Source organism: Porites lutea, chromosome 11 (genome assembly GCF_958299795.1).
Source record: "Porites lutea chromosome 11, jaPorLute2.1, whole genome shotgun sequence".
Classification (NCBI taxonomy): domain Eukaryota; kingdom Metazoa; phylum Cnidaria; class Anthozoa; order Scleractinia; family Poritidae; genus Porites; species Porites lutea.
This window is the reverse complement of record NC_133211.1, coordinates 16,774,765-16,790,736: the sequence shown is the minus strand read 5'-3', so window position 1 is coordinate 16,790,736 and position 15,972 is coordinate 16,774,765. Positions and strand designations below refer to the sequence as shown.

The 15,972-nt window shown below is 39.5% G+C and overlaps 1 protein-coding gene across 2 annotated transcripts; it reads right to left on the bottom strand.

Moving 5' to 3' along the window:
* Positions 1-1,005: 1,005 nt before the first annotated feature.
* LOC140952234 (ubiquitin recognition factor in ER-associated degradation protein 1-like) lies at positions 1,006-15,736 on the bottom strand. 2 transcript variants are annotated; one of them, XM_073401663.1, is made up of 13 exons: positions 15,646-15,736; positions 15,423-15,546; positions 11,514-11,546; positions 10,546-10,667; positions 6,533-6,663; positions 5,925-5,997; positions 5,225-5,293; positions 4,288-4,362; positions 3,758-3,799; positions 3,321-3,415; positions 2,662-2,737; positions 2,152-2,320; positions 1,006-1,990 (listed from the first exon to the last, which is right to left on the bottom strand). In XM_073401663.1, exons 1-12 carry the CDS (start codon positions 15,703-15,705, stop codon positions 2,234-2,236), a joined length of 987 nt encoding a protein of 328 aa, XP_073257764.1. In that variant the 5' UTR covers positions 15,706-15,736; the 3' UTR covers positions 1,006-1,990; positions 2,152-2,233. The 2 variants fall into 2 exon arrangements, with proteins under 2 accessions (XP_073257764.1, XP_073257765.1); XM_073401664.1 differs by lacking the exon at positions 5,225-5,293.
* Between the last annotated feature and the right edge of the window lie 236 nt (positions 15,737-15,972).

Genomic DNA, 15,972 nt, shown 5'->3' with positions numbered 1-15,972 from the left:
GTTTATAAGGCTAGCCCAATCGATTCTGAAACGCAAATTTCCATCCGTAGATAAGCCCCTCCGAATATAAGACCCTCCAAAAATAAGCCCCTCAAAAAGGGCCTTTGAAAAATATAAGCCCCGGGGCTTATTTTCGGAATTTTACGGTATGTATTTCCATTTTGTCCTTAAGTGCTCTTGGTATATTTTGAGTAGCATAGTACATAAAACGAACATTGAGATAAGAAAAATGTGTCGAGCGATCGCTTTAATACAAGAAGTTAAAAACAATGGGAAATTGTAAAATTTAAATCATCTCGGAAAGTGGTCTCGGTCGCTTACAAGACTGACAGGGTCGTTTACGAGAAGTTCCACCCATAGGGATTTGGCTGGAATATATTGGCGTTTCTGATCTGTGGTCGGTTATTGGCTGAGGTAGTTGGTTAAAAAAGGTGGTCGCATATGGAGGTTCGACTGTACTCACAACGAAGCGAACCCTTAAAACATTTTTCCAGTAGATAGAACCTCTCGTAAGCTACCGGGACCACTTTTGGGGAGGTTAAGGTTTTCTTTATTTTCAATAGTTTTTAACCTCTTGTAAGCGACCAATTAACACATGGTCTGACCTGTTCGTTCGCTGTATGTACTACGATAGACCTCTTTAGCTCGTATGTTTATTTTTCGCAATGTAGGCCATGTGATAATACTCTAGAGAACTGTTTCTTTCAAATTTCGTCTTACTCACCTGCATATGTGCGGGTAATTTTTGACAAGACAAAGGGCTAAATTCCCTTGAGACCTTTATTGAGAAAACAAAACATAAAGAGGTCTACACTCAAAGTAAACATTGTATCAGTGAAGATCTTTTAGTGACAGCATGAAACTACACATATCGTATCTTCAAAATTCAATGCAATAAACTGTCTTGCAAAATGTACATGTGTCCGGACCTCTTCTCGGAAGAGACCCCTGTGGGTTAAGAAACAAATAGTTTCTGATCAAACAAAGTTTCATGGACAAAAGAAATAGGCTGAGAACAAGCTCTTTATTTGGAAATAGCAAGAGGCAAAGAAAATGTCAGTAGCTCTCCAGGCATGGTGTAGGATTAAAGAACGAATGAAAGAATAGATGATACAACAGAAACAATATCTCTGGCCATAAAACGAAAGAAGCTACTGCTTAAAGAGGCCAATGAAAGGTCCAGTCTGGAAGAGCAACTGTGCTACTCCAAGCAAAGAGTCATTGTGTCCTCGCAGGACATCATTCTCTTAGCTGAGAGGTTGAGGGGTCCTAGTACTAGAAGATCCAAGCACCATGTTATCTGCCTTCGCTAGGAAGATCCTACGACCTTGGGACAAACTGAACAAAAATATCGGCGGTCATTCAGTGGGTAATCTTTAATGATCTTTTATTCCTTCTCTACTGTTAACCACACGGACCGAAATTTATGCATGTAAGCCCAACGAAAAGTTGTTGCTCCTTCTAGGATCTTCATGGTGCTAGGATCTTCACCCCCTCCATGTAAACAGCCTCTGAGAAACAGGCTACGAATTGCATTCGAGTTCTCTCCAATTTTTTCAAGTGACTCCATCATGGGAAAGGTTGCAGAACAAACAATCTTGAAAGAGATCCAAAGTTTGCAACTTTTTTAACTAGTTTTTTTTTATAGAGTGTTCAAGCATGAATTTACTTGCCAAATTGGGAATATTTTTGCGAATTCAAGTGCGTGCGAACAGTCAAACAAGAGGTCTGGAGTGAGGCTGAAAACGGAAGGTGAGACTGGGGGAAAACGCGTGACTCACTCGAGCGTGTAAGACTGACGCTACGCTAAAACGATTCCAAATGGTTTGCAGTCTAAGATGGGAATAGTTCCTATCATCCTCGAATCGACTGTACTGGAGAAGACATTGTCCATACGATAGTTGTCCGCACACCAAAGTTATTGGCTGAAATTTTCCCCGCAAGGACGTGTATTTGCACGTGTATGATTTGGCCTCGACCAAAACTACTGCGTCTTTCCATCACTACAGTGGTGAGGACGAGCAAAAACGGTTGTCGCAGTCCGACTCAACTATTTTTACTTTTAAAGTATTCTTTTTAACACTTACGGTGTGTCCAACAACAGCCATATATAACGAAAGTAGCTGACCTCTCAACACAGCGATGGGAATGAAAGGTTTCTTCGTCCAAAAATAAGTCCGCTTTGCGTACAAATAAATACTCTATAAAAATGAATAATTTCTATTTTTCGACGCTAGTTTTTTCTTTTCTGTCGTAGAGTTTTTCCTGAACCTTTAAATGCTTCAAATTCTGGTTTAGTTGCTTCTCCTTTGTTAATTATCTGCAATAAAGGAAGACAAAGAGAGTTAAGCCCAAATCGACGAAAGAAAAGCAACAGCTGGTAGCTTAAGGGCAATAGACTCGGCTGGTACTTCATTTCTCGACATAATTCATTAACCAGACTATTCATCTTAAAATTTTTTAGATGTATATGAGCTTGTAGACGAAATCCTCTCCCGCAGTACAAACATTTCGCTTGCGAATCGTCAATACTTTCGCGCGGCACTCAGATTTGAAATGAAAGTTCGGACTTTCTAGGAAAATTGGAAAGGACAATTTTCTTGCTAAAGAAGTAGACTATGATTTAAAACACGTGGTCTTTCAGAGGTTTATCTTTATCACCTGTGAATTATTGGATTTGTTCAAGTTTCTCTTGAAAGTGATCTTCCCTTTCTCGAAGTTATAGTTAGGAATCCCTCTAAAGAAAGAAACGAAAAAGAAAAAAGACAGCAAAAACAATTATTATGCCATCATGAAATTAAAAAGTAATAACAGAAATAAACAATCAGTGATCTGCAGTTACAATGTATGCATTTTATCAAATTTACTACAAGCCAACTCCGCAGTACGATCTGCAGCTAATAACTATACAGGTTATCACTTCTATGTTTTTCAATTGCCAGATTTCAAAGCGCGGCGGACAAAAACCAATCCGGACGCCAATTGATTTCTAGAGCTAATTCTTGCCAAAAAAAAAGTTTCAAATTAACAAATGGCTACCTCTTCAATAGTGCTTACTGCCTCCATTTTCGTCATGTTTCGTTTAAACATTTAGACTGCTTGCAGTCCGCCTTTTCTCTTAAAATCCGTCTAGTTCTTATCTCATCCAGCGCGATTTCAAACCACGACGTTATTATTTCGCTCGCGTGCTTTGGTTTCGCGTGCAGCAACTTTGCAAAGAAAAATAAGAGACTGCTCGCAGTCTAAAACATTTTAACACATTGCCAAGTAAAAAGTTAACAGTTAATGAAAGAAAAAATAGTCGCTTAACAAAAGCATACCGTTTGATGACAGGAGGCCCCATAGGGACTGGATCTGAGGGTACATTTGACTTTTTCTTTTTCCCATCCAAGCGAAACCCTGAGCCAGTAAAAGCCTGCCATAATGGAGAGAAATATTTCTGTGTTAGATTTGTTAACGACATAACAAATTTAAGTTTTAATTTGCTAGCCTGTTTCTTGGAAAACACAGAAAGTAATTTTCACTTTTCTTTTCTATTAGGCTTTAGAGGTATTAGAAAGTTAGTTGTTTTAATCTGAGCCTATACTGTATATTCAGGTAAATGTTACAGAGCAACTACCTTTCTAGAGTTCATTCCATTTATTGTTATAATGGAAGTACCGGTTTGACCTCTTCTATAATTTAATCATGATAATGATGATGAAGATGGCGTAGGAACTACTAAAGAAAAAGACTGTTGAGAGTTAATGTACATTACCTCGAAACCACGATCCACAATTCCTTGTGGTACATCAGAGTGCTACAATTTAAAGGGAAAAAAAATGTAACTATCTGTTGAACAGCTTTTCTACTCTTAAGGTAATCATTTACTGACTGGCTGGTTTAATAATCAATTCAATCATCGATCACCTTAATCTGCTGCTTTTCAGCCCTGGGCTTCTACATTTTCCTAAGGGGTTTTGAAGGGCTGATATCCGACCGCTTCGAAACAAGGTATGGCAGTGCTGATCAAAATACGTTTTGCATTAGCTGGTTTTTAATCAAACTTCAAAACGTCATAATAAATCGAATTCATTTCAACACGTTTGAAGGGGACTTATATCCGGGGGAGCTTATAATCGGAGGTATTTTTTGTTGTTTATCAGTAGATGGGTATATAAGTAGGGGGGGGGGACTTTTATCCGGGGGAGCTTATAATAGGAGCTATTTGTTTGTTGTTTATCGGTAGATGGATATATAAGTGGGAAGGAGGGGTCTTATATGCGGTAGTTTTTATCTGAAATATACCTCTTCTTCTTTCTTTGTTTCCTTTTTCACTTGTCTCTGTGGTTCCACATATCCCACAGGAGGAGCAAATTCAACCTAAGGAGAATTGAGACATCTAATTACTTGGCAAAACAGGGCAGACTGGCCAGACCCTCAACCTCTCAGACTGAACAGCGTTTGATTGTCCAAACAAGTTGGTGATGACTCTGACCCTCTGTATAACATACCATTTGAGTGCTACTGATCACCGTATTGAGGAAATCATATCAGCATTCTTTGCATGTGGTATCAAGAAATTGAGTTACCAATTGAAAAAAAAATTGACTTGTTGAAAAATGAGTTTATCTGATACCAACAGGATAAAATTTACCCCTGAACTATATATGTCAATATTTTGCAGCTCTTTGTCCACAGATTCAAGTGACTTACATCGTAAACTATGCTTTTTACAAAAAAACGCCTGAGATGGTAGGGGTGGTCAATTAATATATCAGAGATGAGATAGTTGGCAATTTCATGACTTAAATGGGCAGATCTATACAAGATAATAAGGTGGGCTAAATTTCAAAGAAATTCATCAAATGTTCATAAAATTATAGCACTATGTATGCAACCTGGCACTCTCAGGATCAATGATGTGGATTTCATATTAAATGGACCACAAGTTAAATATAACAGCTCTTCACTGCCAAAAACCGAAAAAAGCAAATTCAAGGAAAACACTGAATTTCAAATAGCGAAAACAAAACAATCTGCAAGTTTACTGCTACAGTGGGTTTCATTTGATTGTGCACACAACAGCATTTTGTCCACCAACTCAGAGGTTGATGTGCATTACAGGTCTTCGCATCTTACCTCTTAAAGTTGTCTCTGTGAGATTGAAATAATTTTCTACTGGAAAAAACAAGGCTTAATGCACCACACCGAAAAAAACTGCCTCTCAAAACAATATTAGTACCTGCATATCGCACTCTATGATTGATACTGCATTCCCAGGTTTTGTCTCCAGAACAAGCAACTCATAGATCTGCACACAAACAAACAGAAAAAAAAATACCGAAAAATCCAGATAGTTTCATGGACATCTCTCCCAAATTCTAAGGACTGTGCATGACTAATCCATAAGGAGAAGACTGCATGAATTTTCAGATTCATGATTAGTATACACGGAAACACTGTAGCATAAGTTTAATATTGTATTGTGAAAAATTAGGAGGGTATGAATATTTTCTATTACCTAGCTCTTAGAGTCTAACCCACTCCAAGGAAATCACCACCTTACTGTCACGGTAAAATGGTTTGTGTGTCTCAAGGACCCATAGAGCTATGTCAGCTGGGGTCTTAGACTCTGGGTAGAGCCACTCATGCCAAAAAGGTTGAAGGGTAGAGACCAGACTAAGTGTGGACCCCTGGTCCTCCAGGTTTTGGGTTGGGCTGAGGGCTAAGGGCTAATAACTTTCTCCTATAAAAGCGTGTTATAACAGAAACCAGAAGCAGGGAAAATTTACTTAATCAACGGAACACTGTGGCCGGTCAGCAGCTAACCAAGAAAATTAGAAACACTCTGAGGAGGCCTTATGTGCCACAAGGAACAAAAAGGATATTTGAAGGTGACAAGAGACAAACAGATGAGATCTCCTATCATCTTATTTACTCACTTTTTCGTTGTACTTGATTGCAATGACATCTCCTTTTGTTAAACAGGCAAAAGACCGGAGTGCATTCTCTAAACTAAGTATGAATTTATTAAGGGAAGTAAGCAAAAAAGGACATGAAAAAAGAGACCAATACTCAGAACTGCTACAATGTATATAAAGATAAGCCAAAAACATGTAAAAAAAGAGTGATTTCACTAATTCTGCCAAGTTAGGAACTTGTGTTATACATGTAAAGAACTGGCAATAAAAATGCATAACACGATAAAACCAACTTTTTTTCATGTTCTACTGTCTGTTAACCGATATTGTTAATCTCATCACTTAACATCTGCCAGCGGAGGATTTGAATACTTGAAATGAGTCAGAAAATTTCTTAAGAAAATTAAGTTCTGTCTTAAGAGTACCACACTCCTGTCTCCCTCTGACAATGGGAATGGGGAGAAGGTGTTCTGGCATATTGTACCCTGTAGGAGAATGAGCTGCCTACCAAGCTACATTTATCAGACCCTCAGTAGTTAAAAGGAAAGTATTTTTGACATGACAGGTTCCAATACTCATTCACTTTAGCTAAGAGAAAAAGAGGAAAAGATTTGCACTTTAAAGGATACACTGCCTTTGGGTTTGTTATATCGAGAAAGTCAACCGACTGAGGCTGAAACTTAGCATATGATGCCACTGGTAATGAAGCACTCTCCACCTGAAGCAGGCCACCTTCTTCAAGTAACAGATTGCGCATCATCTGTAACACGTAAACGCAAATGACAGTTAACTTGTCAAATACAGAATTTGTTTTATAACACAGTCAAACCTCCATGTATGACCACCTTACCTAAGCAACCACCTCCCATAACACCAAAACTTATCCAGTTAAACCCATGGTTGGAAACTCTTAATGACCCTCTCCCCTAAGCGACTGCAGCCACTATTTGAAGCTGACGGTTTAATGATGTTCCATTGTTTTAAACCTCTTTTTAACAAGCACTTCATGCATTGTCTGATCTCTCTCTCTCTGTGTAAAATGCTGCTTAGATTATACGAAGAACTTTTGTAACAACATGGAAATACAGTGTAAATTAGAAATAACATGCCATAAATCATCTTCCATAAAGCAGATGTGTCTGGACATCTCAGAATAGACACCCTGTGGTTTTATTTGTGAAAGTTGCTACCACCTGTAAGCGACCACTAAGTCTTTGCATTTTGGGTGGGCACTTGCAGAAGATTTGACTGTAATTATTAGCAGAATATAGTTATTATATCCTGCTTATTTATTCCATACTCATCACCAGTAACCAAAGAATGAAATAAACTGCAAAACCAGGGTGTTCATTAGGCATCAGAGGGTACGTTCCATTGGGAAATCTGGATTTAGATTTTAAAATCTGGATTTCGGATTTGCAATCGAACGCGAAATCTGAAAACGGATTTCAACGCTGAGATATCTGTTTTTGGATTTTCATTTTTACCGTTCGATTGATTGTCCTTAAGAACAGCGGTCTTGCACGCGCACGCATACTTAGCAAAAAGAGGACCACTGTTCATGAGATTAGTTTTGCAAATCCTTTTTTGGATTTCCCAATCGAACAGTAAAAAGGAAATCCATGAAATCCGGATTTGGATTTCTTAATAATTGAAATCCACCCTGAGGACAGATTTCTCGGAGGTGAAATCTGTTTTCGGATTTTGTGTTCAATTGGGAAATCCGGATTTCCCAATAGAACGCACCCAGAGATTGGAGAATTCTACGTTTACTACGCATAATTCTCCGGCAAACGTTCGGTAGCCTATGACTGTTTTATATTCAGATGTGGAGCCTGTTTTAAAATATTCTCCTGTAACATTACACCTTTCTCCTACTACTAGAATTCTTAATAAAATCCTGCAGAACCACCCGTGAACTATAATATCATTAAGACTGAGCTTTAAAGCCTCCAACATTTTCACAATAAAAAAATTAAGTCTTAACATTATTATTTAGCCTACATTTTTGGCTGACGCCGTCATTGGTTACTTCAATATCACATGACATCTTCATGTAACAATAAAACTGTTTCCACAAAATATCTTTGGGTGGGCAACACTGCTAGTCTGACATTTCAGTCTACAACACTGCAAAACCTATGATGTCAGAGGGTAACAGTGCACTGTTACCCAAGAATATTGACAGCTCGCCTTGATTTACTCTCATAAATTTATATTAAACAGGGTTTTCTTGATGAACTATACAACAAATCACTTGTGACTGACCCCCTGAGAAACTACAATCCCGAACAAAAGTAGTTGCGAAGGTTGTACAATTTATCAGTAGCTCATTTTAACTTTCAAAAAAGATGGTTTTCCCTTTTGCTATATACCCCCTGTCCCAAGGTTGTCAAAACAATTTTAAGTACCAGGAGAATAAGAGAAAGTAGCCACCATGTGTTTAACGGCGGAGCATGTCACTAGGGATATGTGTTTCCCAGGTGGGGGAACACATATCACTAAGAATATGTGTTTCCCAGGTGGGGGAACACATATGACTAGGGATATCTGTTTCCCAGGTGGGGGAACACATATCACTAGAGATATGTATTTCCACGGTGGGGAAACGAATATCACTAGGGATATGTGTTTCCCAGGTAAAGAAAAGCAAATCACTAGGGATATGTGTTTCCCAGGTGAGGGAACACATATCACTAGGGATATGTGTTTCCCAGGTGAGGAACGCATAAAACTAGGGAAATGTGTTTCCCAGGTAAAGAAAAGCAAATCACTAGGCATATGTGTTTTTCAGGTGGGGGAACACATATCACTAGGGATATGCGTTTCCCAGGTGGGGAACGCATAAAACTAGGGATATGTGTTTCCCAGGTGGGGAACGCATAAAACTAGGGATATGTGTTTCCCAGGTAAAGAAAAGCAAATCACTAGGGATATGTGTTTCCCAGGTGGGGGAACACATATCACTAGGGATATGTGTTTCCCAAGTGGGGAACGCATAAAACTAGGGATATGTGTTTCCCAGGTGGGGAACGCATAAAACTAGGGATATGTGTTTCCCAGGTAAAGAAAAGCAAATCACTAGGGATATGTGTTTCCCAGGTGGGGGAACACATATCACTAGGGATATGTGTTTCCCAAGTGGGGAACGCATAAAACTAGGGATATGTGTTTCCCAGGTGGGGAAATGCAAATCACTAGGGATATGTGTTTCCCAGGTGGGGAAACACATATCACTAGGGATATGTGTTTCCCAGCTGGGGTAACACATATCACTAGGGATATGTGTTTCCCAGGTGGGGGAATGCATATCACTAGGGATATGTGTTTCCCAGGTGAAGAAACACATATCACTAGGGATATGTGTCTCCCAGGTGGGGGAACACAACTCACTAGGGATATGTGTTTCCCAGGTGGGGGAACACATATAACTAAGGATATGTGTTTCCCAGGTGGGGAAACGCATAACACTAGGGATATGTGTTCCCAGGTGGGGGCACACATATCACTAGGGAGATCTGTTTCCCAGGTGGGGGAACACATATCACTACGGATAGGTGTCTCCCAGGTGGGGGAACGCATATCACTAGGGATATGTGTTTTCCAGGTGGGGGAACACATATCACTAGGGATATGTGTCTCCCAGGTGGGGGAACACATATCACTAGGGATATGTGTTTCCCAGGTGGGGGAACACATATCACTAGGGATATGTGTTTCCACGGTGGGGGAATGCATATCACTAGGGATATGTGTTTCCCAGGTGGGGGAATGCAAATCACTAGGGATATGTGTTTCCCAGGTGGGGGAACACATATCACTAGGGATATGTGTTTCCCAGGTGAGGGAACATATATCACTAGGGATATGTGTTTCCCAGGTGGGGGAACATATATCACTAGGGATATGTGTTTTGCAGGTGGGGGAACACATATCAGTAGGGATATGTGTTTCCCAGGTGCGGGAACACATATCACTAGGGATATGTGCTTCCCAGGTGGGGAAACACATATCACTAGTGATATGTGTTTCCCAGGTAGGGGAACACATATCAATAGGGATACGTGTTTCCCTGGCGGGGGAACACATATTACTAGGGATAAGTGTTTCCCAGGTAGGGGAACATAAATCTCTATAGATACGTGTTTCCCAGGTGGGGAACACATATTACTAGGGAGACATGTTTCCCAGGTGGGGGAGCATATATCACTAGGGATATGTGTTTCCCAGGTAGGTAACACATATCACTAGGGATATGTGTTTCCCAGGCAAGGGAACGCATATCAGTAGGTATATGTATTTCCCAGGTTACAGGCGGCAAAAACATTAAAGTAGCTGGTGATAGCGCTGGTTGCCAGCGTATTTTGACAACCCTGCCTTCCCCTGTATTCAACATTGCGATATACCAGAATAATTACCCATACAAAGACTCAAGTTTGGTTTAACACTGGGCCAGGGCCGAGAGGAACAAGAAAAAACAAGGTTAAAAGTATCACCCTTTCCAACAATTTTGACGACGATTCTAGTTTATTTAACTTTTTGCCTTGAATCTCACTTAATTTCCAAACATCACATAAGATTCATGGGAAACAATATGAATTTATTCCCTTGGATCAAGTCATTAATAAGTGTTTATTATTACCCAGTAAGGAATGTATATCTTGCCCTCATCAGCAACAAACTCCAGCACTCCACAGTGAGTGTTTCTTCCTGACCTGGAATTACTGAGTTTGAACAGCATTGGATAAACAATGTGTAACCTTGCTACAAGCGAAAACAACAAAAGAGAGAAAATAAGCATAAAAAGTACAGTAGAAAACTTAAGTGACTGTAACTAAATCCAGGATAGAAAGGTTAACATTAACCAGCTGCTTCAATGGAAGGTGGATGCCTGGCCTGAGGGTGACTCCCACATGAAGGGGGGTATCCTAGAGAATACACTTTTGCTCCTTGCTTTCCTTCTGCTTTCCTTACTTCTGAATACACATGGCCCTAACCAATAGCTGTATGGAGTAAAATTGGAGCATTCCCGACCCTTTCATATGAGAGACCACCTCCAGGAGTGCTAGGGTACCATGGGACTTCCACTAATAGCCCCACAATAGAATATTACCCCCATGGCTGACATATCCCTGCACATTCCTGGCCGAAAGGCCTTCCTCCATCCCCATCCCATCAAGCCAGCCACCCTTCATACTGCACAGTGGAAAGGAAGAAGAGGATTGGGCAGGCTGAGAAAGGTTTAAAGCTACTACTGCAAAGAAAAAAGAAAAGACTGAAAAGAAAAGACAGCTGAAAAAAAGTAATGTATAACTACTACAAATCACTTATAAAAGAACTTGAAAATGATCCTAGCCATGACAAAGCAGAAACATTCCACATAGACTTGTGCTTGTAGGTTTAGCAAGACAATGTTTCGTTGAAACAAGATGAGGATGTGGTTCTATTAAATACCAAAATCAACTAAAAACTTTTAAATTCACCTCAAAAGTAATTCAAAATGGCCTACAGTGATTGAGCTACATGTAATACAGAAACAGTGAAAAAAGATGCTGATGGATATTGTATATACTACATACATAAAGAAACAAATGATACAATATTACTTACTTAATTGATCCAAGGCTGAAGGAGGCATTATAACTATGGAATAACACAAATGGGTCAAGTCAGTCGACCAGTTTCAAAGTATTCCAGCTACAGAGTGTTATACTTCTTAGTGTGTTCACATCTGCTGCACAAATATCTGGCCAGACTGCTCAATTAATCAACACTAAGAGTACGTATACTTTGGTAATATTATTGGAGAAGTAGAAATGGGTCCCCTAACTTCACCTGTGATATCAATTCCCTAGAATAACCAGTCAGTTCTTACAAAAGTATAAGTAAGGGCACTCTGCAATGAGGCCCTTTAATGGGAAATATGTATGTCCATAAGTATATATTTCAAATACGGTTGTTTCACAGTTTGAGGATTTGGTCATGTCCCTATTAGCATTTAACCCATCTCTACGTTGTTTGTCACCATTTCATCTAGTCTTATGTTGCTGTTCATGACCATATTGCCTGTACATAAGATATTCAACATTTCAATGATGGGCTAAAGATGTAGAAAATTTTGACTAAAAAAAATGGTCCACAGTAGATGCTCCTCTGATATCATGAGGGGACACTTTTTATTTTCAAAATGACCAAACAGACCAGCCAGATATGACCTTTAGCAAGCCTGGTTTTCAAATGTTAGGAAAATCCCAGATGATCAGGAATTTTACTGTTTCCCCACCATCCTGCATTTTGATGACATAATTAATGAAAACCCAAATCATAGATCTTGTCGATACTCTGGACAATTTCGAAGAATCAGAGGCATTTCTTATTCCAAACTAGTCCCAGATTTCTGTGATGGTTGACAATCCTTTGAAAACTCAAATTTGTACTACTGGGGTTGTTAGGGGTCAATAAGCAATTTTTTGCTCAGACTTAATCTTCTACCTGTGGGATGATCAATTTTCATCCCATCCCCCTGAGGATGATGGGTTTCCAAATATGGCGGTTTGGATTTTTCTGTCAGATGAAATTTTGACCCTTTCGAAAATTTTTCAAAAGGGCAGACAAAGAACTATCTCATTTTTTAAAGGGTGCCAAAAAAATTTGAGGGTTTGGATTCCAGTCATCCTTAGGGGGGTGCGGATAAAAAAACGAACGTCCCTGCTTAGCTCTAGTCTCCAATCATAAATCAAAGTGGAGTCAGCTGGGAAAGACTCTGCGATTTTTTTCTGACATATTAGAAAATCTGGCACGGTGAAAAACAGTGAAAACTCTAACAGAGTTCATACAAATAATTGCAACCATTTTTTAAGGACTTCTCAAGGACTTTTCAAGGACCACATTTGATTTTCAAGGACCACCTATCAGGAACATAATTTCACAGATTGTACAAAAATAAACATTCCTAGTCCATTCTAACAGAACTTTAAGGCTTGAACTGTTTGCTTCACCAATTCCTCTACATTTTTCAGTTTACTTGTTGTATATTGATAGTTAATTATTGTACAAAACAAAAAACGCTTTAGGTAAATCACCTTTAAGTTCTCTGAGCTATCATAAAAATTCTGTCTTGGACAAACAAAAAGCATTGAAAAACACTTTTCAGGTTACTACATTCAAAGCTGAAAATTCAAGGACTTTTCAAGGGAAAAGGGAATTCAAGGACTATTCAAGGAATTCCCCAAAAATTTAAGGACTTTTCAAGACTGTGGGAACCCTGTCTAATTGTCCAGGATGTTTCCAACATATGAAAACCAGCCTTAGTGAAACTTAAAGTGCTATTCTCAGCATCATTTGCAACACAAGAAGGAATTATGCACAGTTCAATGTTAAGCTCCAAGGTGGGGGGCAGGCATCCCCAGAGAATTTGACTGTATTTCCTTTCCCATGGGGAATAATTAAAGACTTGATGTAACACAAGATCCTGAAGGTGGGAAAGTTTGACAAGATCTTCCCAAGAGCCTGCACCCTAGTCTCAGGAAATTGGTAACCTCTACCATGATTAGCCACATGTCATTTTTTGCCAGAATGTACCTGGCCCAGAATTCGCATGTTTTCTCTCCAGTTATATGCAGGGATTTTTGGTGAGAAAATAGACGATAGTGCTGCACTTGTTTTAGATGTGATCACATTATTCAGTTATACATAGTATAAAATGGCACTCATTAAGGCCATAATATGAGATATCACCAATGTTGCAAAATGTACAAATTTGAGCTTCAATTGCAAAACCTTCATTTTATCAAGCTTGTTACTTTTGAAAAGATTATGTAGCCAGTCTAATAAATATAGAGATTCTCAAAGCTGCTTTTGTTGTCCTTGGAACAGGAAGTGCCACCTTTGCATTGCAAAAGATTTTAATGTGGTCAAATGCAATTTAGGCAAAGTTAACCTTGAAGCAATGCTGGTCAGCTGCTTCCCCAGCTACAGTAGGGGTGGCCCGATGCCTCTAGCAGGGGCACCTTGTGACTTATATACGCAGTTGCTTGCTTGGAGTTCTTCCCAAAGTGTTGTTGCAATAGCTTGCTGTTTGCAGGCCAGTTTGTGCTTTAGTTTTTTCCCATCCCTCCCTCCCTCTTGAGGTATGGGCTAGGTAAGTATTGGGTCGGTAAGTATTCCACTGAATTGTTCAGTGTCACGGTGCCTGGTGGGGGCCGCTTGCAGGGTTGCCATGGATACCTCCTCCTCATGCTAGAGCATTGCCCCGCTCCACCGACTTTGTAGGCACCAACACCCAAGCTCATCTGTTGGTGATGAGTTTAAATTGAAATAAAGTTTGTTAATGTATATACAGTGACAAGGAATATGTGTTGTAATAGACCAATTCATTTTTTTTTTTTTTTTTCAACTTTTGACAGGGACAAGAAGGAGAAAATCCGTCGACACCACTGGAAAGAGCACCTTAAAATTAGTAAAATTGCCAAGTTTGAACACTGAGCTAGCGTGTTCCAGGCTCCAAGATAGTCGGCCCCGCTGAATTGACAAAGCGCGAACACGAAAATAAAACGGGAGGAAACTGGGGAGAGAAGGGGCGGCCTTTTTCCTGCCCCGCCAACTTTTCGCTTGCCTTTTACTTTTGCATCTTCCCCACTATCTGAGAACCTGGGCTAACACTGAGCAAGATGCGATGCACAAACTCTTATTAACGTTGACAAGCGAGAAAAAATAATATTACTTTATTGAATGATTTTGCTCTGTTGTCCCTACTTTCCTAGTATTTTGGAGCAATAATTGTTGTGGGGTGTCTATTAGACAGGTGATTTGTTGAAAACTAATGAGAACACAGCTCCTCAAAGTCGTGAAATTTCACAGACATTTGTATCGTGGGGGGCACGAACTTGCCCACCACCATACAAACGTCTGTAAATTTTCGCAACTTTGCGGAGCTATACCTTCACTCGCTAAAGACATAGCACTTTCAAATTTAAGGCGTCCTCTTTTTAGCGGTGTCAACAGATTTTCCCTAACTGGTCCATATAAAAAGTTGAAAAAGCCATGAAAAGGTCTATTAACATCATCTTAAATCAAACAGACTTTACCCCCAGAGAAGGGCTATTTGACATCAGTGTTTTCCCCATGGGTAATAAATTTGAAGTGAAAATAGGTTAAAATGTCTAATCCTCCTGTGTATGCCCGGCCCCCCTACCCTGGGGCTAAACATTGACTGGTATTTTGGTATTCAATATTATTATTCTTTGACGGTGATTCATGTGGCCTTTTAGTTATTATATAATAGGGCTCTGTTTATATACTATAGACTATTGCTGTATTATTTATTGAACAATGGCAGTGCCTTCTTTAGCTAATTTTAAGCTTATTGGTTAAGACTAAGCTTAATCAAGTCCAAGATCATTAACACAAATTATGGTATCAATTGCTAGATTTCAGTCGATTCACAACCCCGGCCTGGTGACTGCATTATACTTATTAAGTGATACATTGGTTTGAGGTTCTGTAGCAGCCAAGACTTACTTTTACCACCGCGCTCTACGTCTTCTCGCTCATTTCCAGGGAACATCACCACAGGATAGCAACGAAATTGTGTGTTGAAAGTCCTCGGCGGCATAGCGCCACCAAACATGTCAAATCCTCCAAACTAAGGCGAAAATAGAAATAGCTGAGATCTCTCAAAGAACTATATAAAAAGAAATACATGCTGTACCAAAATCGGAAGTAAAGTACCCGATAACCTTACCATTTTTTCAACGAACACGACTTGCAGTGCTGACAAAATGTTAATTTCCGTTTTTTTCATTGATTTCCACAGTAACCGCGCCTTCAGAAGAGGAAACAATAATCCCCAGGCTTTTTCGGTTTTATACCTCCCACTGCGCCCACTTGTCGTGAACAGCTTGTAACTCACGAGCCGAAAGGTCCTTTAATAAAACGGAAAATGTTTCAGTTTTCTATGAGTTTACCGGCACAATAAACCATAGGTTTTTAACCAATCAGAACGCGCGTACTATCTTAGTTATTTTATAATCCAATCTATTAAAACCCCGTTAAAACCGAGAGTGGCCCT

What these genes read in the sequence shown, in the direction of transcription:
- LOC140952234 (XM_073401663.1), bottom strand. Translation starts at nt 15,705, where the DNA reads ATGAAAAAAACGGAAATTAACATTTTGTCAGCACTGCAAGTCGTGTTC. An exon ending in TCGTGTTCGTTGAAAAAATG is followed by an intron (nt 15,547 to 15,645) that starts GTAAGGTTATCG and finishes TTTTCGCCTTAG; the next exon opens with TTTGGAGGATTTGACATGTT. An exon ending in TTCAGCCTTGGATCAATTAA is followed by an intron (nt 10,668 to 11,513) that starts GTAAGTAATATT and finishes TTTCGCTTGTAG; the next exon opens with CAAGGTTACACATTGTTTAT.